Raw genomic sequence first — 24042 nt, forward strand, 5'->3', positions numbered from 1 at the left:
AGCAGTAAAGCAGATATGTCCTTATCTTCAGAACTTTTGGGTCACTTACACACTGCAGTGCAGTGCTGTGCTTTGTGTGGTGCGTAGGGGAGGGGGGCCCCTTAAAAATTTTTTTGCTATGGGGCCCTGTGAATCCTAGCTACGCCCCTGCTGTGTTCACATGACATTTTCACAGTGTACAAAGGCATCTTGTAAAAAAAAAGATTTCCAGTGCTTACTGCAGCATGTTCCCCAGGGGCCCATAGACTTTAATGGAGTCAGTTAGTGACCGCATTTAGTCAGTGTTACAAACATATACATTAATTTTGCAGGACTCTATAGGGTTGTGGGCTGCTCTGAGTCTTGCAGGTATAACATATATGTGGACTGAACGTTATAGTGGCTGAAATGCTAAGCAATGAATAAAAACAAATAAATTATATATATATATATATATATATATATATATATATATATATATATATATATATATATATATAATCTAAAGATTATTGATGGTCTAACACTGTACGGTGAAAAGGGCAGCAGTATATTATTTGCCGACACTACTGGATGAATCTGTGCAGTGGGAGGGGTTGCCCTATGTAACACACTGGAAGGATTCTTTCCTGTGTAGGCGGTATCAGTGTAAGCCTGAGCATTGTCGTATGCGTCACCATGTAGTGACCAAGAATATGATGCACTCCATCTATTATGGTAGGAATGGTCGAGGCCTCTGTGTGATGTAAATGTGGAATGAGTTGGATAACATTTTAGAACCTAAACACACATGTTCAGCTCGGACTCATCTGCCATGATCTAAGGGTGTCCATACACCTTAGATATCAGTGCATGTGCATGTTTCCTAACCCTAAAATAACAGCAAAATAAATGTAATAAAACATATAGGATGTGAAAATAAACTTCTTTTTTTTCTTGCTGATCTCTTGGAGATTTTCTATTTTCCTGCTGTTCTGTTTTCAATACTATTTCAGTTGCCCACAGCGAGTATCACCAGGAATATCAGATTTAGTGGAAGGAAAACAAATCAAAAAGGAAACGTCTCTGTATGATTTAGGACGGGGTAGAAGTGCTATGTGCTATGTCCCTCCATATGCGCTTTATGCGGCCATAAACCTACTTTTTATAAGAGATTATATAGTTTTGAGTTTATTTAGTTTGGAAGAAATATCTTGGGAGTGATCTGATTTCAGTTTACAGTTATATAGATGGACAGTACTGATTATATATATACCTATATATACCATTCAGAGAGCAAGGTAAGAAAGCTGAGGACACTCGCCAATCAGTTGCAATGTTCTTTTTTCCAGATGTAGTTAAAATTCAGTGAAACATATTACTTTTAGCAGACGCCAAACCACTTCACAGTATAGACATGACGGCCATTTCGCGCGCATGTGCACTTCATCAGATCAGTAGCGGTGCTATTGTGGAATTTATACATATATATATATATATATATATATATATATATAATTCCTCCCAGGTGAAAGCAGCGGTATTCCCATATAGACGCACAGTCCTCCACCAGGTTGGCTCGTTCCCAGTACTTTATCCACAACAAAATCGCAATTGAAGACCGCGTCTTTTAGAATATCAAAAAAGTTTCTTCTTTTATTTTATTTTAGCCATATGCGTACAAAATATCAGACAACGTTTCGGCCCTTCAAAAATAGGCTCAGTATGTATTTTTGAAGGGCCGAAACGTTGTCTGATATTTTGTACGCATATGGCTAAAATAAAATAAAAGAAGAAACTTTTTTGATATTCTAAAAGACGCTGTCTTCAATTGCGATTTTGTTGTATATATATATATATATATATATATATATATTTATGTGTGGACCTGTAACCATACAAGTAGAGGAGAGAAGGTTTTGCCATCATCACAGACAAGGTTCTTAACTTTAAGAGCAGTTAGGCCATGGAACTTTCCGAACTCTCTGCCGGCTGCTAAGAAAAGCTGAATCCAGTTCTGAGAAGCTTCTTCCAGTTTCCCAGGACTGGCTGCAGCTTTTCCCAGTACCTGGGTAGGAGCGGCAGTCAGTTATAAAGCAGCAGACTGATGAGTGGATTGCAGAGATAGCAAAGCACTTCACTTAGTTGTTACTGTAAATTTGCCCATCTCTAGTCTGTTCATTGAACATGTTCTGGTGGGGCCGGGATGCCTTTCGTAAGAAAATATAAGTTATGGCAACTATATTTCTGGGCATAGGGTGTTGGTCCAAAGATTTATTCTCAATATTTGTGGTGTGGAAATTTATTTTTATTCCTAGTATAGGGTACTTGGGGTCTTCTTCCTTCTTCGGATCCACTCAGTTAGGTTCTTGCCTTTTTTGTTTTTTTCAACCTTATCAACTCTGGTGTCTTTCTGGTCTAAGGCCAAAGCTGAATCCAGATATCTTTCAGTGGTATACCTACAATAAGCTCCGGACACACGTCTTCTATAAGCTGTGGTGGTGGCGGGGAGATCTGCTTCCATTGCTTACTGCGACAGTGTCCCATCACATGACCTGCAGCGGGTACCTGCGCAGTACAATGCATACACTGCCTCCTATACTGACAGTATAAAACCATACGTAGTCCACTTCAGCTCGTGGTGCCTGTATGCAGCATAATATAATTTAAAAGCAAATGACAGGTGAAAAGAATAATATTATACCAAGACAATGGCATCTGTCAAGGGGTGAGATATATTAGGCAGCAAGTGACCAGTCAGTTCTTTGTTCAAGGAACAACATCCGGTAACCTGGCATCAGATAAATGGGCGCCATGGTCTCATTGATGTGAAGCGGAGTCCAGCCTGTCTGATGTATCCTGCAGAAGTGCTACTGTAATCCAGATTGCCCATTACATTCCTGCTGGCTGTGATATAAAGATGTCGGCACACAGTGTATTGTATATCTGCAGACCAATCGGAGTGCCCATGCTTTACCTCGCCCACCTATAATGGGCATGCGAGCAATGGAGGAAGGCAGCCCGGGGGGAGGGAGGGGGTCTTAAGCTTCTCTAGGGATGAGATGGCACCAACACTATACTCTGTGAAGGACACAAGAAGGTGGCATACTCTGGACAGTATTCTGCTGTGAAACTTTGGCATCATAGGGATTCTCAAAACTGGAGTGAAGTGCTTCCACAGGATATTCCATAAGTGCCCCCTAGATAGATGTCCAGGTCCAGGATCAAGGTCTTCAGATCTAGGGCTTCTCGACCCCCCTTTGGCCTGTTCCCAGTCACCAGAGGTGGTAGTTTGTGTAACTCCTATTGGTTTTAAAAGGAGTTGTGCAAACTGTGTAGTGCCGCAAATTATACAGTATATATGGCATGTAGTGTACAAGCAGTATTATAGCCATTGTATGTTCTAGTAAATGCGATGCATTGAAGCCACTGCAAGACAACCTGAAATAATGCATGGATTCTCCTACCACCATGGATGGGTTCCAGATGGGATGTTGCCTTCTGGACATGCATAAAGACCATGCCTTAGAACATTCTAGTTTCATCAGTGGTTGGCTGAGCAAGTTTCCTCTGTTCTCATAAGATGGATGTGGGTGCTCTATGTGATTGTAATGTATTGAATTGGCTCCTTTATCCACACCATTACAGGGGTTGTTAGCATATTTGCTGCTACTAGAAAGTTTTGCTCTTTCTCTCTCTCCTGTGTTGGTTCTGAAGACAATACTCAAGACTGGTGAAGTGCTTACGGACACCATGATTCTTTCATTTGTTTTTGTTCTCTACCATTTACTTTCCCCTTTCCTTCTTGCAGGTGAAGCAAATGACAAAGATGTTCAAGTTGTGGAATTGCCAATCGTAGACAGCCTTCACCCCAGACCTCCTTACCTGCCGCTTGGAGTGCCCGAGGATCTTGCAGATCGCTTAATGCGTTTACATGGTGATCCAGCTGTGTGGTGGGTCTCCCAGTTTGTCAAGTATTTAATCAGGCCGCAACCTTGGCTGGAGAAAGAAATTGAGGAAGCCACCAAAAAGCTAGGGTTTAAGCATCCCGTAATAGGGTAAGTAGTGGACCTCAGACTCTACAGTAATCAGTTATGGAGGGACTGGGGGGGGGGGGGAGTACTGCAAACTGTATAGTAATGGTGGGACCAGGGGGTGTACTACAGCCCTGCAGCCTGTATAGTAATGGAGGGACCAGGGGCTGTACTGCAAACTGTATAGTAATGGAGGGACCAGGGGCTGTACTGCAGCCTGTTTAGTAATGGAGGGACCAGGGGGTGTACTGCAAACTGTATAGTAATGGGAGGGACCAGGGGCTGTACTGCAAACTGTATAGCAATGGAGGGACCAGGGGCTGTACTGCAGCCTGTATAGTAATGGAGGGACCAGGGGCTGTACTGCAGTCTGTTTAGTAATGGAGGGACCAGGGGGTGTACTGCAAACTGTATAGTAATGGAGGGACCAGGGGGTGTACTGCAGCCTGTATAGTAATGGAGGGACCATGGGCTGTACTGTAGCCTGTATAGTAATGGAGGGACCAGGGGGTGTACTGCAGTCTGTATAGTAATGGAGGGACCAGGGGCTGTACTGCAGTCTGTATAGTAATGGAGGGACCAGGGGGTGTACTGCAAACTGTATAGTAATGGAGGGACCAGGGGGTGTACTGCAAACTGTATAGTAATGGAGGGACCTGGGGGTGTACTGCAGTCTGTATAGTAATGGAGGGACCAGGGGCTGTACTGCAGTCTGTATAGGAATGGAGGGACCAGGGGGTGTACTGCAGTCTGTATAGTAATGGAGGGACCAGGGGCTGTACTGCAGTCTGTATAGGAATGGAGGGACCAGGGGCTGTACTGCAAACTGTATAGTAATGGAGGGACCAGGGGCTGTACTGCAGCTTGTATAGTAATGGAGGGACCAGGGGCTGTACTGCAGTCTGTATAGTAATGGAGGGACCAGGGGCTGTACTGCAGTCTGTATAGTAATGGAGGGACCAGGGGGTGTACTGCAAACTGTATAGTAATGGAGGTTCATTGGGACATACTGCAAACTGTATAGTAATGGAGGTTCATTGGGACATACTGCAGACTGTATAGTAATGGGGGTTCATTGGGACATACTGCAGACTGTATAGTAATGGGGGTTCATTGGGACATACTGCAGACTGTATAGTAATGGGGGCTTATTGGGACATACTGCAGACTGTATAGTAATGGGGGTTCATTGGGACATACTGCAGACTGTATAGTAATGGGGGCTTATTGGGACATACTGCAGACTGTATAGTAATGGGGGTTCATTGGGACATACTGCAGACTGTATAGTAATGGGGGCTTATTGGGACATACTGCAGACTGTATAGTGATGGAGGGACCAGGGGGTATACTGCAGACTGTATAGTGATGGGGGTTCATTGGGACATACTGCAGACTGTATAGTAATGATGGTTCATTGGGACATAGTGCAGACTGTATAGTGATGGGGGTACATTGGGACATACTGCAGACTGTATAGTACTGGGGGTTCATTGGGACATACTGCAGACTGTATAGTACTGGGGGTTCATTGGGACATACTGCAGACTGTATAGTACTGGGGGTTCATTGGGACATACTGCAGACTGTATAGTACTGGGGGTTCATTGGGACATACTGCAGACTGTATAGTACTGGGGGTTCATTGGGACATACTGCAGACTGTATAGTAATGGGGGTTCATTGGGACATAGTGCAGACTGTATAGTGATGGGGGTACATTGGGACATACTGCAGACTGTATAGTACTGGGGGTTCATTGGGACATACTGCAGACTATATAGTGATGGGGGTTCATTAGGACATACTGCAGACTGTATAGTGATGGGGGTTCATTGGGACATACTGCAGACTATAGGATGAAGAAGGTTCTTTGTGTGATTATGTCGTAGAATGAACAATGCTGAATCAGCTGTATACTGCTGCAGTGCTGTCAATGTTAGACTGACCTTTATTAGTCATATCCAGGCAGCGGTATGTTCTCATTTATTCAGGTGAATGGATGCATATGTTATGGAAACCTGATATTGACTGCTGTGGAGATCCTGCTTAATAGTTTATGGAGGGCAGAATCCGTCTGCCTTCCTCTGATAGATATTACTCACATTATCCGCTCTTTCTTTTCCTTAGCGTTCATGTTAGAAGAACAGATAAAGTGGGGACGGAGGCAGCGTTCCACCCGATTGAAGAATACATGGTGCATGTTGAAGAACATTTCCAGCTCCTTGCTCGCAGAATGCAGATCGACAAGAGACGTGTTTACTTAGCGACAGATGATCCGGGCTTGCTGCAAGAGGCAAAATCCAAGTAAGGGTTCAACATTACTAAAACACTAGTGACTATGGGTTCTCGGGGTATCCTCCTTAGTTACATCTGCATCTAGGACAGTGGAATGACAGCCAATTTGGTGCTATTAGGTCTCATATAAGATTTGTAAGCATTGTCACTTTGCTTCTCTCCTACATGTTTCTCAGAAAATAAGACCTTGCTTCATTTTGTTTTTTGTTTTTTTTTGGAGTAGGCTTGAAATATAAGCGCTACTCCAATAATAAGCCCTAGTTACAGTCAGCTGACCAGATCCCTGACACTGGGTGCTGAGCATCAGCCAATCAGGACCAGGCTTTTTATGCTCCGCCCCCACCTGCTCAGCCCAAGCTGTAGGGGAGGCAGGAGGGGTAAGAAGATGCACGGTAGGGAACATTAAATATGGGGGGATGAAAGGTATGTGGGCCAACTACAGAGGGGGGAGGGAGATATACAGTATGGGGGGGGGGCTATCTGCAGAGGGGATGTATATAGTATGGGGGAACAGCTGCAGGGGGTGAGGTATAAAGTATGAAGCCCTAGCCATTTTTACAGTAAATAAAATTATATAAGACCTTGTCTTATATTCAGAGAAACACTGTGTTTATTATGTTGAGGTATCTAGTAGCATGAGGATAGATGCCTTCAGAAGGCCTGATCTGCACCCGTTGTAGAGGTGTTTAGGCTATCAAGGGCTTGACAGAACCGACATAATAGCAGCTTGCAGTATCATATACAGTGGTACCTGAAGGATATAAAACCATGCCGCACACCACAGAAATACTGAAGGATTACACAGTGGGAAGTATATGCTGTCCTGTGATGGACCAGACAAGTGAGGGAAATGAAGTTCAGGTGTAAGCTCCACTTTGTAATTTAGAGAATTTGAAATACAGTAGCTGTACACCATAGAGGGTTAATCTTACTAGAACATTTAGGTTTCTAAAAATCTTCTAAAATGAATTGGCCGTCCATGTAATGTATAAATCTGTAAGGTCCCCTAGAGCACAGGTAGGGAGGGCCTGAAGGCCCCCTTTTATAATCAGGCAGCCATTTAAAGGGTTTTTTTCTGATGGTGTTATAAAGCCCTTGTACTGACCCCTCTATAACTCCTCGCTGCTCAGTATCGGACCACGGTCATTTGACTCCCGTAGCCGTATTTCTTCATTATCAGCCTGGGTATGCAGAATACTTTATCAGTGATGCGTAGACGATGGCTGGGAGCACAGGCCCTTCTCTTCATAATGTAACTATCAGGAAACCAGGGGAGTGTTAAATCTTTAATGTTACAAATCAAGTTTTAGTTGAAGTGCTTAATGCAAGCGACTGAAAATCTCGTAATAACGGCGCTAGAAGGGGGGCGAGCAAGTGATCACTACGGCTCTCGTGAATGATGGGGGGGGGGGGGGGGGGGATAGGCTGAACGGCTGGAGATGTGTTCCAGTCCACAAGTGGCTCAAATATATTAGAGCCTAATTATTATAAAGCCGCTCTAAGGTTTCGGAGTGATTAGACCTCTCCTATTCATTGGGAGAAAATGATACGTAAAATGCAAATGGAGCGGACATGAAAGCGCTCAGTGTAAAACCCCTCATCCTTATAGAGGAATTAGGAGCTTGTTCTGTTAGCATTACTTCTCATTTTTCTCTGCATTTTTAATTATTCGATTATTACTATGTTTCAATACGTATCCGGACACCAGAATAACACGGGAAATTGTCACACGGCTCATCCAGACTTATACGGGGAACCTGCCGTCCTCCAGCTGATGCCAATTCCCATCAGGTATAGTATATGCCTTCTCTAACAGGCTCTTCTTTGTGGCTTCTCCTGCAGATACCCCCAGTATGAGTTCATCAGTGACAACTCCATATCCTGGTCAGCCGGTCTTCACAATCGCTACACAGAAAATTCCTTGAGGGGCGTTATCCTAGACATCCATTTCTTATCCCAGTCGGACTTTCTCGTGTGCACCTTCTCCTCACAGGTGAGTCAATGTTGCACTTGGGCTTCGATTCCTACTGCCGAGGCCGGTCAGTCCTGCTTTGTAGCTGGAGTTGACGCTTGTCATTGCCACATCAATGATGTAGCAGAGCCAAACCACCAAAGGTCCATCAGCATCCACTTATTTGATGCAGTGTTCCCATAGGGCAGTTATTGATCCCTTTCATGGTCTCTGCTACCTGTCTGTAGTGACGGCGGTGTGCACATCTGTCACAAGGAATCAGTTCTGGTCTACAGTGAAGGTCAGTATGGGATATACTGTGTGTGTAAATAGCCACTGTTCATTAACTTCCCTCAATAATTGATTTATAAGGCACGGCTCACTCCTCTCATGGCTGCTGTCTCCAGCTGTTGTAGAACTACAACTCGTAGGTGGTCGGGGTACGCTGGGGGTTGTGGTTATATAACAGCTGGAGAGCTGCCGGGTGGAGACTACCCCCCAACGCTATGTCGTGTGCAAATGGATTCGGCTCCGTTGATTGATTTTGCATTTTCTAAAGTTCTATTTAAGGCGGCCAGGTAATTCCGAGGAGCGCTCTGAGTGTTTTATAATTTAGTTTAATGTTGATTTAATAGATGAGATATTGATGGAGCCTTCAGGTTGCACTAAGTAATAAATCTCCAAGGATGGGCGCACACTATAATGCTATTCACATTGTCATTCCCTTAATGTGCTCTGCATATTCTCAGGGCTCTCTCAGGTAAAGGGGAAAATTATTGGAATACTATTTTTTTTTTTTTTTTTTAATAGTCTTCAACGTTTTTACTTTGTATTATGTATCGATTATGTGCATCAGGTTCAATGAGCCAGTGCAGAACTGTAAATCTCTTATATGTCATTTCTTAAAGGGGGTCTTTGGCTGAATGTAAAAGGACGTGTTGTGTACTGAATCCTTAATATGCTAACAGGGTCCTATTAGACAAAGCGATTTTTAATGATTAACAATAAACGTTCGCAAACAAGATTTGTTTATCGTTCACCTGAAATCGTTCCCCATATTACACAGAACGATAGTCGTCAGTTACGATCATCACAATCATCCTTACTGCAATTGTTTACTCCATCTGATCCCAGCAAAACAAGGAACAATGTGGGATTACACTGAACGATTAGTGAACCAATGCGGCACTACAGCGAAGGATTAGCAATGATTTTAGTGTCAGATCTAAATCAACGATCAGCGACACATGAACCATTTCTCGATCATTGCCTGCAATTATGCAGGACGAGTATCGTTTAAATTTGTACGGTTTAACGATTTTCCACACGATAATCGTCCCAGGCACTGATACCTGCTTTGTATGGAGCAGAAGGAGTTATTGTATCTTCAGATTGGAATATACATCTTTTGGCCTGTATCCCGCATACAGTTTATCCCAAGCAGACAATAGCCATAGCACTGATAAATGAAGATGGCGGTGACCTGCTGCATAAGCCTCGCTGCAGACATCCTTCTGCTTCTCCTATTGTTGTCTATAAAGGCTGCCCATTAAATAAAGGAAAGTTGTCTAAGGCGAAGGAGCGTGTCAGATGTGCTTAAAGGGGTTTGCTCCCAAAATAAATGTAAATAAAGTAATAAATTAGGCTGCTTCCTGCACTTGCACGGGAACCTAGCGATGCATATATGAATAAGCATAGTGGGTGGTTCAGGATAAACAGGCAGAGCAGGTGCTCTGGGCGGACGAGCATAGCCCAGAATGTTCGTAACATATCCGAAATTATCAAAAAGCGGCACAATACCGGAACCGACAGAAATATGAATAACATCAATGCAGTCCTAAGGTAAAGAGCGTCTGGGTGATATCAGCAGGTTAGGGCCAATGAAGCTGCTGATATCACCCAGCCACCCTTTACCTTAGGACTGCACTACTGTTATAGTGCTGCGTTAAAGATAATATAAGAGACGTATAAATTATATAAAAAAATCGCAGGGAGTTAGCGGTGTAGCCATCTAAAAAATATATATCATGACAAAATTACATCTTTACTTCTGGGTTCTAGATATCTGGTATGTGTGACAAGTTCTGGGGTCTAGATATAGGATATGTGTCACAACTTCTGGGGTCTAGATATAGGATATGTGTCACAACTTCTGGGGTCTAGATATAGGATATGTGTGACAAGTTCTGGGATCTAGATATCTGGTATGTGTGACAAGTTCTGGGATCTAGATATCTGATATGTGTCACAAGTTCTGGGGTCTAGATATAGGATATGTGTCACAACTTCTGGGGTCTAGATATAGGATATGTGTCACAACTTCTAGGGTCTAGATATCTGGTATGTGTGACAAGTTCTGGGATCTAGATATCTGATATGTGTCACAAGTTCTAGGATCTAGATATCTGATATGTGTCACAAGTTCTAGGATCTAGATATCTGATATGTGTCACAACTTCTGGGGTCTAGATATAGGATATGTGTCACAACTTCTGGGGTCTAGATATAGGATATGTGTCACAACTTCTGGGATCTAGATATCTGGTATGTGTGACAAGTTCTGGGATCTAGATATCTGGTATGTGTCACAAGTCCTGGGATCTAGATATCTGATATGTGTGACAAGTTCTGGGATCTAGATATCTGATATGTGTCACAAGTTCTAGGATCTAGATATCTGATATGTGTCACAACTTCTGGGGTCTAGATATAGGATATGTGTCACAACTTCTGGGATCTAGATATCTGATATGTGTCACAACTTCTGGGATCTAGATATTGGATATGTCTCACAAGTTGTGGGGTCTAGATATCGGGTATGTGTCACAAGTTCTGGGGTCTAGATATAGGATATGTGTCACAACTTCTGGGGTCTAGATATAGGATATGTGTCACAACTTCTGGGGTCTAGATATAGGATATGTGTCACAACTTCTGGGGTCTAGATATCTGATATGTGTCACAAGTCCTGGGATCTAGATATCTGATATGTGTCACAAGTTCTGGGATCTAGATATTGGATATGTGTCACAAGTTTTGGGGTCTAGATATCGGGTATGTGTCACAAGTCCTGGGATCTATATATCAGATATGTTTTACAAATTTTGGGATCTAGATATCTGATATGTGTCCCAAGTCCTGGGATCTAAATATAGAATATGTGTCATAAGTTCTGGGATCTAGATATCGGGTATGTTCACAAATTTTGGGATCTAGATATCGGATGTGTCATAAGTTCTGGGATCTAGATATAGGATTATGTGTCACAAGTCCTGGGATCTAGATATCTGATATGTCACAAATCCTGGGATATAGATACAAGTTATGTGTCCTGGGATCTTGTATATTGTATGGAAGAAGTAGTAATGAGCTGCTAGTAGAATCCTGCACATAGTAAGGCGGGAAGCAGTCCTCTGTAGCTGTACTGTAGCACATCACCTGCCCTGGGTACTGTTAGCTGGAGTCGTCACTTCTCACTCCGCTTCTATAAGAGATTGCTAACATAAGGCTGTCACTATACTGAAATCCAGCCTGACACTTCCTTCAGCGTGACCCTGCTAGATACACAGACACATTTGCCCTCTTCACCGGGTGTTGACGCGAGAAGCTGACATCTTGTGCCGCGCTTGAATGTCATTGTGACACTTGAGTAGCGGAGCTGACAGTAGCGTTTAGGAGCCTTGTCTTATGAGGAATGGGCCAGGTGTGGATGGAGTAGCATCATGGGGCCGCTCTGTTTTCCAGCTTTATTCCTGGGTCTAGCGTTTCAATCTTAATAACTGCTAATTCTAAGTCTCCTGTCTGAAGCTTAACCACAAAGGAAGTGATTCCTTTACCAACGGTCTGATGAGACATTGCACCGCCAGCAATTATCTGTACGTTGCTGGTAACAGCGCCACCACAGGATAAATGTAGCATTACATATTGCGACCTTAAAGCAGTTATCCAAGATAAAAAAAAAAAAAAAGCACAACCACTATCTTCCGTAAATAGCACCACCTCTGTCTCCTCAGGTTGTTTATGGAATTACAGCTCTGCTCCATTTACCTCATTGACACCAAGCTGAAATACCACACACACACTTTTTTCCAATTCTGGATAACCCCTTTAAATCAGTGGGCCGCCCCTATAATGAACACTTGTGGCAGGTCCTCCAGAGCGACATATTTAGGCTACGGTTATAAGGAATATTTGGCCCTGTTGACCCCTTACACTTACATTGGCTGCCATGCAGCATGATACCTTCAGTGTAACATGGCGACTTTTGGCTGCACAATCTGTGTCACAGCCAAGTCGCTTCAGCCTGACTTACCAGTCCCCCACTAAATGATGGAAGTCTTTTATTTGGGACTTCCAACTCCTTATTAAAGGGTGTTATCCATGATTGCCAGCTCCACGTTTGTCCTTAGGTTGTGTGTGGTATTACACCTCTGCTCCATTTACTTCAATGGAACTGAGCTGTAATAGCACACACAGAATGAGGACAAGAGTGGCGCTGTTTCTGGGGTGAAAACAGCATCCATCTTTTTTTCTCATCCTGCATAACCCCCTTTAAGTGTTGTTTAAAAAAAAAAAATCAGTTCTTTCAAATTACACAAACCCTTCAGAAGCCATAAGATCCAAGAAAGCCAAGCCATGGGTGTCCCTTATATTCTATAAGTGAGATTTGTTTATTTCCTAACTTTAGTAGTTTTAAAGAAATTCTGAATGAGTGGACATGGACACAGTATAGTGATGGCCCTGGACCCATAGTTATACCATTTATTATTATACGGCAGTGACTTCTCTCTAATGGCTGAGGTTGGAAATAACTTGGTGCTGACTGTGACATCTAGATAGACACAGCAAGAAGGCTCTCGCCCTACATTACCTCGAAGATGAGATGATCTTGGACAATACGGGTGGGTATTGCGGACATTGGCCATGTTCTATTGGCCTAGTGGAATTTCAAGTGGAAGTATACTGTTGCAGTATATTCACAGACAGGCTGTGTCCATCCTATGTGTTTGTCACTTATTAGGATACACATGATAGAGCAACAGCTGGCCCAACCCACCAAGTCACTGTCCCCACCCATTTGGTAGCACTGCATTCGGTAGCACCACCCATTCGACAGTTGCTGGCACCAGCCATTCGGTTGCACTGCATTCGGTAGCACCACCCATTGGGCAGTTGCTGGCACCGCCCATTCGGTGGCACCACCCATTCGGTTGCACTGCATTCGGTAGCACCACCTATTTGGCAGTTGCTGGCACCGCCCATTCGGTGGCACCACCCATTCGGTTGCACTGCATTCGGTAGCACCATCCATTTGGCAGTTGCTGGCACCGCCCATTCGGTGGCACCACCCATTCGGTTGCACTGCATTCGGTAGCACCACCCATTTGGCAGTTGCTGGCACCGCCCATTCGGTGGCACCACCCATTCGGTTGCACTGCATTCGGTAGCACCACCTATTTGGCAGTTGCTGGCACCGCCCATTCGGTGGCACCACCCATTCGGTTGCACTGCATTCGGTAGCACCACCCATTTGGCAGTTGCTGGCACCGCCCATTCGGTGGCACCACCCATTCGGTTGCACTGCATTCGGTAGCACCACCCATTTGGCAGTTGCTGGCACCGCCCATTCGGTGGCACCACCCATTCGGTTGCACTGCATTTGGTAGTACCACCCATTTGGCAGTTGCTGGCACCACCCATTCGGTGGCACCACCCATTCGGTTGCACTGCATTCGGTAGCACCACCCATTTGGCAGTTGCTGGCACCACCCATTCGGTTGCACTGCATTCGGTAGCACCACCCATTTGGCAGTTGCTGGCACCGCCCATTCGGTGGCACCACCCATTCGGTTGCACTGCATTCGGTAGTACCACCCATTTGGCAGTTGCTGGCACCGCCTATTCCCTAGTACCACTCCCTATCCTGCAGTGCTTAATTCTTAAGCAGGGGTGTTCCTCTCTGTGTATCTGTCTATCCCGCTGGAAACAGCCTGTATGTGTCTGTGTCATTTCAGCAAGGTCAGCATAAAGTATACTTATAAGTGATAGGTTCCCTGTAATATGTAAATAAATAAGACTAAGAAAGTCATATTGCTGCATCTGTAGTGACTATTAAATAATCCTGTAATTGCATAATGCACGGTGAAATTAGACAATAAAAAGTAAATAAAAGCCAATGCCAAAATGTAATGTCTGCTGAATTGTGCAGTTTTTTTGGGGCAGGAAAAAGTGATAAAAAAACACCTGGACTCCTCACACAGTTAGGAATCTTAATATAGCAGCAAAACATTTTTTTAAATAACCCTAGTGTGACAATATTGATCCTCCAACAGCTGCTGTTCTGATGATGATCAGTCTCTGCTGCTCCCTGCTTACCCTGTGCCTGTGCAGCCTGGTCAGCATTGCGGTCAGTGACTAGCTGAACACCATCAGAACAGCAGCTGCTGGGGATCTGGGCAGGTGAGGTTCTCTTTGTTTCTAAAGCATCCACACTCCATTTTTTAAATATTTGTTCCATGTCAAAAAGGGTTTATAACCAGGTTAATAACATTGAGCGCCATTTCACAGGATGGGCCACCAGTGTAATGAAGCTGCAGATCCCTTACGTATCATTGGTTCCCTGCCTCCTGGTTGCAGCCGCTCAGAAAGCAGCAGTTTGGATAGCACAGAGACCCTGAGTTCTCTGCTCATCGTTTTATCGTTTCTTCATGCCTCCATTATAACTCCATGGACGCATTATGCTGTGGGGTTAATGTACAAGGTCTGTAGCCTTTCATTTAAAGACACATTGTACAAATGTCAGTAAGTGTCGGCCGTGACCATAATTACCGGCTTTTACCTATCTTTTCCAGTCTGTTTCTCAATAACATATGAGCAATGAGCCGGGCTTCCCGAGACCTATGAAACAGATCTCCACTACTAGCTCCGAAGGGAAGAGCTTTTACTGCTTTATAAAAGGGCCAAAACAGAGTAGCCAATGTATATCATGTCCCTGCAGCCAGAGCGGTCGGGACTCCATGAACGTGTAGATCATGGTGTGTAATAGAAGAGCGGCAGCGGCGGGAAACAGTCATCACTGGTTGTTAGAGGTGACCGAGTCGGAAGCATGCTCAAGTTCACTCTGAATTTGATTACCAGTGGCTGAAGAGGTTGGATGCAACCTTAGGGAGTCTGGGAAAACATGGAAACAGCCTATGGCACCATTCTTTTTCCTGTAAATCCTATTGTGCAGCTTAGGTGCAAAACTTATGTAGCCCACCCCATTGATGCCTGGGGCATTAGGGTGTTGTTACCTTAACTAAACTTTAGGAGCGCAGTACAACACATTACAAAAAGTTTAACATTACAGTTGAGCTGTGGTGCCAAGAACGGCAGCACTGGGCAATTCACGTCAATGAGACAGCGCAGCTACAAATAATGCAAGGTCGGCACTGCTAGATTGGTGCTTGTTTACTGTACCTTTTTAGATGGCCCGATAGTCGGGCAGTAAGGGCTGCATGGACATCGTTAGCGTTGTCCTTGCCCAAACACCTGACACCTTACCTCTTCCCGCTCCTGGTCTTCTCTCCTGTGCTCCGCAGCTTTCTAGTCCCAGTAGTAGCAGTGTCAGCTGACAGGCCACTCAGACGCTGCAGATGCCAGGACCGTAAAGCTGAGGAGCACAGGAGAGAAGAGCAGGAGCTGGAAGAGGTAAGGTGTCAGGTGTTTGGGGAATCATCAGCTGGCAACTGCATGTCACTATTACACGAACCTACGATTTTAGGTCCAAACCTAAGGGACCTGTTCCACGGAGTGATAATCGGCCGAATCAGTCCGATTCGGCTGATCATCGCTCCTTTGAATAGAGACAACAATCAGCCGATGATCATTCATTTAGGTTCAAACCTTAAATCATCGGGCACCGATTCCACGCAGCAATACGGTCTTCTCCTGCGCTCCTTCTTCCTCCCAGTCCTGTGGCTGACAGACTGCTCAGCCAATCACTGGCCAGGACCGCCGCGGCCAGTGATTGACAGTCTGTCAGCTCAGACAGGCCGCACAGAAGCTGCTGTGCGGGACTGGGAGGAAGAAGCAAAAAAAGGGATTGTCCAAAGTAGACTACCCATTGATTTTGAATTCTGCCATAGTGGTAGACAGGGGTACCTTGGATCCACTAGAGAAAATGACAGAACATGTGTACATCTAATAGGTGGCATGAATTCTACTCTCACAGCTTCACATGTAAGTCATATCATCATGGTAAATTGATCTACGTCGGCTTGAAACGCATCTCAGATACATTGTGTGTCTTGGTGTTTACATATCTGTTTACCACCGAGCTATACATCCCCATACCTCACCCTTCTAGACACAGGCCCATTTGCTGCTGTCTTCGTGCCGTGGCTTGCGTACAGATACGGTTAATAGACTGACCTTTTCAATGATTGATGTAGGCTGACATCTGTATACTGTGTAGTAGAGGCTTCCCAGGTCCCGGCTTTTACCTGCAGCGACTCCCTAGTGACAGTGGGGGTATAATAGATTAGTAAATGGCAGATTGTATGACTATTGACTGCGGGTTCCCCGCTTCTACTCAGTAATGAGCGATCCGTCGCATTTGTTCTATTTCCCTCTGTACAAATCATTTATATTATGTTTATATACAAATCCTGTGCAATGTTCAGATACATTTGTTCTCCCAGCGCTCCCCATTCGTCACAATTGTGTCTCTATTGAATGTGTCACTGGATTCTCCACAGACAAGAAAGATGACAAGGCAGGCACGGGGAGGATGTAATTGTTCTGCAGTAAATGCTGATGCGGCACAATATAATATAAATCAATGTGCGGAGCATGGCAATGAGGACACGCGTTTCTTCCTAGATACACTGTCAGATTTGTATTGTTAAATGTAATTATCTCGACAAAAAATGTATTTCTTGGCAGCTAGCACAAGTTTATAGATTGTCATTGGGAAATGTTAACCCTTGCTGATGTATTAGACGCAGGATATACTCTGGACCCAATGGTTTAGAACACCTAGCTATCGTGTACTGGAAGCCGCCAGCCATCTAGCAGACTGATGAGCCGTGTTGCCTTTGCACATAGGTACCAGTCCCAGTAAAGACAAGTCCTGTCCTAGTCGTATTATACCCAACTGGAGCTGTAGAGCAGTGGGCCCCACTAAGTAGCACGGGGAATCCTTTGAAAATTATGATCAATAATTTTTCATAGACTTATAAGACATCATCTCGGACCACGACTGATTCCAAAGGTGCCCATACACCTTCACTAGCTATTAACCAAACACTTGTTTACCCAACAGCTATTTCCCTGACCACCCATTTCGTAGGCCACCGCTGTCTTCATGACCCGACATCAATCTAATGTGTGTGCCTGACTTTTCTGTAATGTGTATGATGAGTGGTGGTATATCTGATAGAGACAATAGGATTGGATGGGATTCCATCTGTTTTTCTTTATTTCCCTTTCTCTTCAAATACATAAAAAAGATAAGTGTATCTGTAATTTTAAAAACTTTTGCCAGAAGTCTTGATCATGATGAGTGTTGATGAGTGTTCATACCTGTACTGAAAAAAAAGAGTCAGGCTTATAATGTAGTGAAGTATTATGGCTCCTTAGTATGGCCACCGTGCGCTCTGTTACGTGCGGTATGTATGGACTCTGTACATACAGGTTATGATGGAGCATGCCATATGTTTTTTTTTTCCTTTTTGGTACAAATTTCTGTGAGTAGAACAGAAAAAACACAGTTGTGGCCCTATATTATGCCTCTATGTCATGTCTATGTTACGCTAGTTTGTAACCTGTTGAAGAATAGGGGAGCTAACAATTCATTTTGTATTTCTCCTTCAGCTACAGAAGGCATTTTTGGGATTAAACTTAAAGGGAACATATTACCTATATCTTTATTTAATTTTCTGCATTATTATGGGGGCAGCCATCTTGCCTGAGCTGTGTTTTGTTGTTTTTTTTGGTTATAAAGCGTTTAGAGAGTTGCTTACTAGCAAACTCCATGGACTTAAGCAACAATGATAAGCTGTCCTATTGCCTGGGCGTGCTCTGTCTCCTTCGAAGGGGGGAGGCTGAGCTGTGAGCAGCGGTTTTGTAAAAATAAAAAATTTGAGAGAAAAAAATATATACATAAAAACTTGATTTAAACAACAGGGATAATTGAATGATTGGAGAAAGTCGACTACTGGTACCAACCAAGATCTTAAAGGAGACCTGTCACCTCAGCTACCGTGGCAAAGCCCACCCAACCCCCTGGTAGAGCCCCAGATACTTACCCACTCCTGCCGGTCCCGCTGCAGAGAAATCTCTGCCCGATGGTCTGCGCGCTCTGTATGTGAGTGAGAAGAGATTGGTCCAATGTCCATAGGAAATAACTGCTCCGGTGATTTTCTATGGACATCGGACTCATCTCTTCTAATCTACATATTAAGCGTGCAGAGCGCTGGGCAGCGATTTCTCTGCAGCGGGTACGGCAGGAGTGGGTAAGTATCTGGGGCTCTACCAGGGGGGTCGGGCGTGCTCTGTCCCAGGTGCTGGGGTGACAGGTTTTTAAACTAGTGAAGTAAATCAAATGTAAATGTATTTTTGTGATTGTTGATGATTTTTCCTTCTTTTCACAGGTGTGCCGTGTGGCTTATGAGATCATGCAGACCCTCCATCCTGACGCTTCAGCTAACTTCCATTCCCTGGATGATATTTATTATTTCGGAGGACAGAACGCTCATAACCAAATCGCAATATATCCCCACAATCCGAGAAATGCAGACGAAATCCCTATGGAACCTGGGGACATTATCGGCGTGGCCGGGAATCACTGGGATGGCTACTCAAAGGGCATTAATCGTAAACTAGGCCGGACCGGTCTTTACCCCTCATACAAGGTTAAGGAAAAATTAGAAACTGTCAAATACCCAACATATCCAGACGCCAACAAATGAGACGAGATGACAGCCTGATACTGGAAGCTACTATGTGCCCATCGAAACGCCAGAGAGACTGAACTGCGGTTCTAAGTTATGTCAAGAAGTTTCACATTCAGTGCGACGAAAGGGATTTTACTGGAAGTTTCTATTCCTTGAACGTCTGTGCAGAACATTTCCAGTCCAAAACTCTCATAAATGTTTCAGCCTGCCCGGGATGTGGCCGGTCAGTAGAGCACGGTGCTCTCCTTCTGCCATTAAGTGACAGTCTCTCAGACGTTAACACTGCCATATTGTGCAATTAGAGTGACATGAAGAAGTTTTATATTTGCAAGGTTTTAATCGATGATGCCTGTTACCAATGGTTCACCCGTCATCCGGCACAGCCTGAAGCACTGTGCCCATTTCCAAGCTTAAGTAGCAACGAGACTATGGCAAATCCTCCAGTCCAAGAGCCCAAAGGAAGCAACATGGTGTACATGAAGACATTTGATTTAGGCAAACCTTTCGAGGGTCACATTGTTGTTCAGTACACAAATGGCCCATCACACTGACAAAACCATTCACTGTTTGTTACTGTAGGAAGAGTTTTTTTTTTTTGTATAAATTCTCCATGAGATGATTCTTAAACACATGTTTCTTGGCATTGTCTTTGATAACAAACAATTAAATAATATAAAAAATGACCTATTTATAGCTGCTTGCACATTGTTGAGGAGGAGAGGTACGTCTGTGAACCGCTGCAGGGCGTCGCAGTGGAGCTCTCACGTCTACAGTCACAACTGGGCGTGACTCCATCGTTGGGTAGAAATTGGGTCAGTCTCGATAAGAAATCTTCCTGACATGAGATGGTTTGGTTCACAATAACAACACATCTCATTTTCTACAAGAAATACTACTGGTAGTCTTAAAGGGGTTGTCCATATTTTTTTTCTTTTTTGTTGTGATGAAAAAATACTTTCTCCGATCCCCCCCTACAGCTGCTGTTCCGATGCTCTAGATTATTGCATGTTGCTGCTTCTTCCTGGTTCCTATAATGACTAGCCTTTATAGAAACAACCACTGGCCAAAGTGGTGACCTGCCTCAGCCCCAGTGATTGGCTGAGCAGGAACCAAGAAAAAGAGCGATAAGCGGGTAGCTGGAGGGTTGGAACAGCAGCTGTGGGAAGAATAAAGGCGCTATCACTAATTTATTTAAAAAAACAAAATAGTATCCCTGGATAACTCATTTTAAGGGTTTTTCAGGGACTTAAAGGGGTAGTGCGGCGGTAAACAATTATTCACAGAATAACACACATTACAAAGTTACACAACTTTGTAATGTATGTTATGTCTGTGAATGGCCCCCTTTCCCGTGTCCCACCACCCCCACCCGTGTACCCGGAAGTGTGGTGCGCTATACATACCTGTCACGTGCCGACTTGTCTCCGATCTTCAGTCAGCGATGTCGTCTTTGGACGGCCCGGCCGAATCCCTCCGAGCGCCCTGAGTGCCAGCCGCCCTCTTCAGCGTCATCAGATGCTCAGCCGCGATTGGCTGAGCACAGTTATGCTCAGCCAATCGCGGCTGAGCAGCCGATGACGCGGCAGAGGGCGGCCGGCACTCAGGACGCTCGGAGGGATTTGGCCGAAGACGACATCGCTGACTGAAGATCGGAGACGAGTCGGCACGTGACAGGTATGTATAGCGCACCACACTTCCGGGTACACGGGTGGGGGTGGTGGGACACGGGAAGGGGGCCATTCACAGACATAACATACATTACAAAGTTGTGTAACTTTGTAATGTGTGTTATTCTGTGAATAATTGTTTACCGCCGCACTACCCCTTTAATGGGGTTGTCTGACTACAATCCTTTTAGGAAATTAAAAAGTCCTGTTTCAGGATTGTGATCTTTTAGCTGGAGGGGCCCTGTCTGTCTGTCCGTTACTTAAAAGTCTACCAGTCGTTTCAGAAAACTTTTGACATGTCATAAAAACATGTCAAAAGTTCTGATTGGTGCGGTGATTGATCATAAAAACCAATGGTGAGAGGACCACACTGCAGCATAGTCCACTCCCCGCTCTGTGTAAGTAAAAGGGTCGGGCTCCATAGACTTACATTATGTGTCTGACTAATCATGTGACACAGAGCCAGGAGAGGATTGGCTTCCCCTGGTTCGTTCACACATTCAGAATGGTCAGAACACGGAGACCCAGTCCAATCACAACTTTCTATGACAAATGTTTTTTGTAACAACATATATCCTTTAACAGCTCTTTGATATAAGTAGGCACTGTGGTTGCGCTACAGGGAAACTGAGCCCCATTTACATGGATGTGTACTTTGCAGAGGTGCACACATCATGCAGGTCGAGTGAAGAGGCCACAGCACTTTTATTCTTCAGATCATACGACGTCCTGAAAAACCTCTTTGTGTTCACTATATATATATATATATATATATATATATATATATATATATATATATATATATATATATATATATATATATATATATATATATATATAATGATGCAATCTACATGTTGGGTTCCTTTGCAATCACACCACATGACTTCTCTTGTACAGCCTATATTATTTTCCAGCGGTCAGCAGCTCCTCATTGCAGTGTCATCTTCTCCAAGTATTCAGTTAAAAGTGTATTTATCTCAATCAGATTACTATACAACGTGTGGTGTAGTAAGGCGGCGGCTTTGAAGTGTCACTTAAATTTTTTTTTTGCAGAAATTAATAGTACAGGCGATTTTAAGAAACTTTGTAATTGGGTTTATTAGCCGAAAAATGCATTTTTGTCATGGAAAAGCAGTTTGAAGCTCTCCACCCTGTCTTCATTGTTTTCTATGGAAAGAGCAGGGGTGGAGGGAGATAAGGCATCAAAACAGGACAACAAAGAGTTAATTTACAGCTACATCAACGGACTATCTCCTCTGAAGTCAGCATTGACTTCTCTGACCTCTGAATACCGGCCTTTACACAGTTCCTGCTGTGTAATCCTTTGTTCTCTGCTGCCGACTAATCTCCCTCCTCCCCTCTCCATAGAACAGACAGGACTAGACTGATGTAAAAGAGTCAAGATTTCCTGATAATGAGCAGTAAATGAGAGAGAGGAGGGAGGGGGGGCCTGGGGAAAGTCTTTTTGAATGCAGATAATGGCATATTTGCCTAATAAACCCAATTACAAAGTTTTTTAAAATTGCCTGGACTATTGATTTCTGCAAAAAAAAAAAAAAAATATGAAACGACAGTGACACTTTAAGCTAGGGACAAACCTTACAGAAAAGCAGGAGTGGATCCAGCAGGCAGTCATATGTATAGATCTTTCTTTCTATTCCTCCTCCTACTGGATCCACTTATGCATGACAGATTGTCCACAAGAGAGTCCGCAGCGAGTGACGCCTGTGTGATAGTTTCCATAAGTTTCATCCAGAGGTGGACGGGAAGAACAGTTCTGTCCCTCCATATTGTTCCTGAGAATTGTCCAGTAAACTGTGTGCAACCACAAAGCTGTTGTGATTAGATTGTATTATCTCTGTAGCATCCATACTGTCTTCTTGCATCTGTCATGTAATGATGCCTTAGAATTAAAGTCAGTTGGAGGATTACTGGACTCTATGGTAGAGCATAGACTTTATTTTGCCAGGTGAAAATACTGTATATACTGTACACACATGTTGCTTATACAGCACTAACATATTCTGCAGCACAATACAGAGGCCGTCACGGCTCACATCACAGTCCTCACAGGGGCTCAAAGTCTAATTTTCCTATATCGGACACGTCTGGCTGGTTTGTGGTGTTGAAGTGTGGTAGGAAATCTATGGATCCAAAAGAAACCCACGACATTTCAACAAAACAAAAGTCAACCTCTTTAATACATTGTTATTATGAACAAAATTCTGGCACAGTAATACCTCTGTTCTTGAACTTAATCTGTTCTAGAACCAAGTAGAGTTTTTCCATAGGAAATCATAGAAATACATTTAATTGGTTTTTACACTCCATGGGTCAGGTGCAGAGAGCCTGGCCCACAGAGTGTGAAGAGTTAAAGGAGAAGTCCTGACTGACCTATTTTTTTAACAAGTGCTGGAGAGGAGGAAGATAAAAGAAATAACATGCTCTTACCTCCCTGCTCCAGCGCTGGTGACTGCATACCACCGATCCAGTCCCCAGCAACTTCATGGTCTGATTGGGGACCCGGACGAGGACATGTCAGGTTTGCACAGCCAGTCTGTGGCCCTAGCGGGGTCCCGGAACGGTGGGATGTGGCCACCAGCTCTGGAGCAAGGGAGGTGAGAGCATTTTAATCCCCCCCCCCCCCCCCCCCCCCCCCCCCCCCCCCCCCCCCTAGGCACTTAGTTAAAAAAAAGACTGCCTGGACTTCTCCTTTAAGTGGTGATGCAATAGCATCACCACTTACCTCCCCTTTATGTACAGTAAGTAGCAGGGCATTGCTGGGTCCCAGCTACAAACAGGCTTTCCTAGTCTAGAGCAGAAAACTTTTGCTCTGGAGGAGACCCTGTCTGTACTGCTGAGGGGGCTCAGTTTGCCAGCCAGGCAGGGATTAAGTTGTGATGCTGTACACAGAATCACCTCTCAACATCCTAGGAGCAGTAGTCACCAAAATGATGGGTGTTGTGCTCCTCTTTTGAAAGGATTCTGTCTGTTTATTCCTATGCACTGTAGCCTCTAGGGATGGTCACATGGTCGCTAGATAGATATTAATAAAAGCATTCAGAACATACCTTTTGCTCTGCTCTTGACTGCAGAGTGTGGAATAAATATTCATTAGAAGGGGCCACCTGTCTGGAGGTGGTAGTCCCTCCCCCAGTGCACCGAACCACCTCATTAGCATATGGATTAAACAA

General features: G+C 44.2%; 1 protein-coding gene across 3 annotated transcripts in view; it reads left to right on the forward strand.

The window, feature by feature from the left end:
* The window catches only part of FUT8 (fucosyltransferase 8), a 128264-nt gene extending 108399 nt beyond the window's left edge, over window positions 1-19865 (forward strand). For all 3 annotated transcript variants that reach the window (XM_069950389.1, XM_069950390.1, XM_069950391.1), the window contains exons 8-11: window positions 3770-4016; window positions 6123-6299; window positions 8133-8283; window positions 18876-19865. In XM_069950389.1, coding sequence (XP_069806490.1) covers window positions 3770-4016; window positions 6123-6299; window positions 8133-8283; window positions 18876-19193 — 893 coding nt within the window. In that variant the 3' untranslated portion in view covers window positions 19194-19865. The remainder of the gene's footprint in view (window positions 1-3769; window positions 4017-6122; window positions 6300-8132; window positions 8284-18875) is intronic.
* The last annotated feature ends 4177 nt before the right edge of the window (window positions 19866-24042 follow it).

This window comes from Dendropsophus ebraccatus, chromosome 13, assembly GCF_027789765.1.
Source record: "Dendropsophus ebraccatus isolate aDenEbr1 chromosome 13, aDenEbr1.pat, whole genome shotgun sequence".
Classification (NCBI taxonomy): Eukaryota; Metazoa; Chordata; class Amphibia; order Anura; family Hylidae; genus Dendropsophus; species Dendropsophus ebraccatus.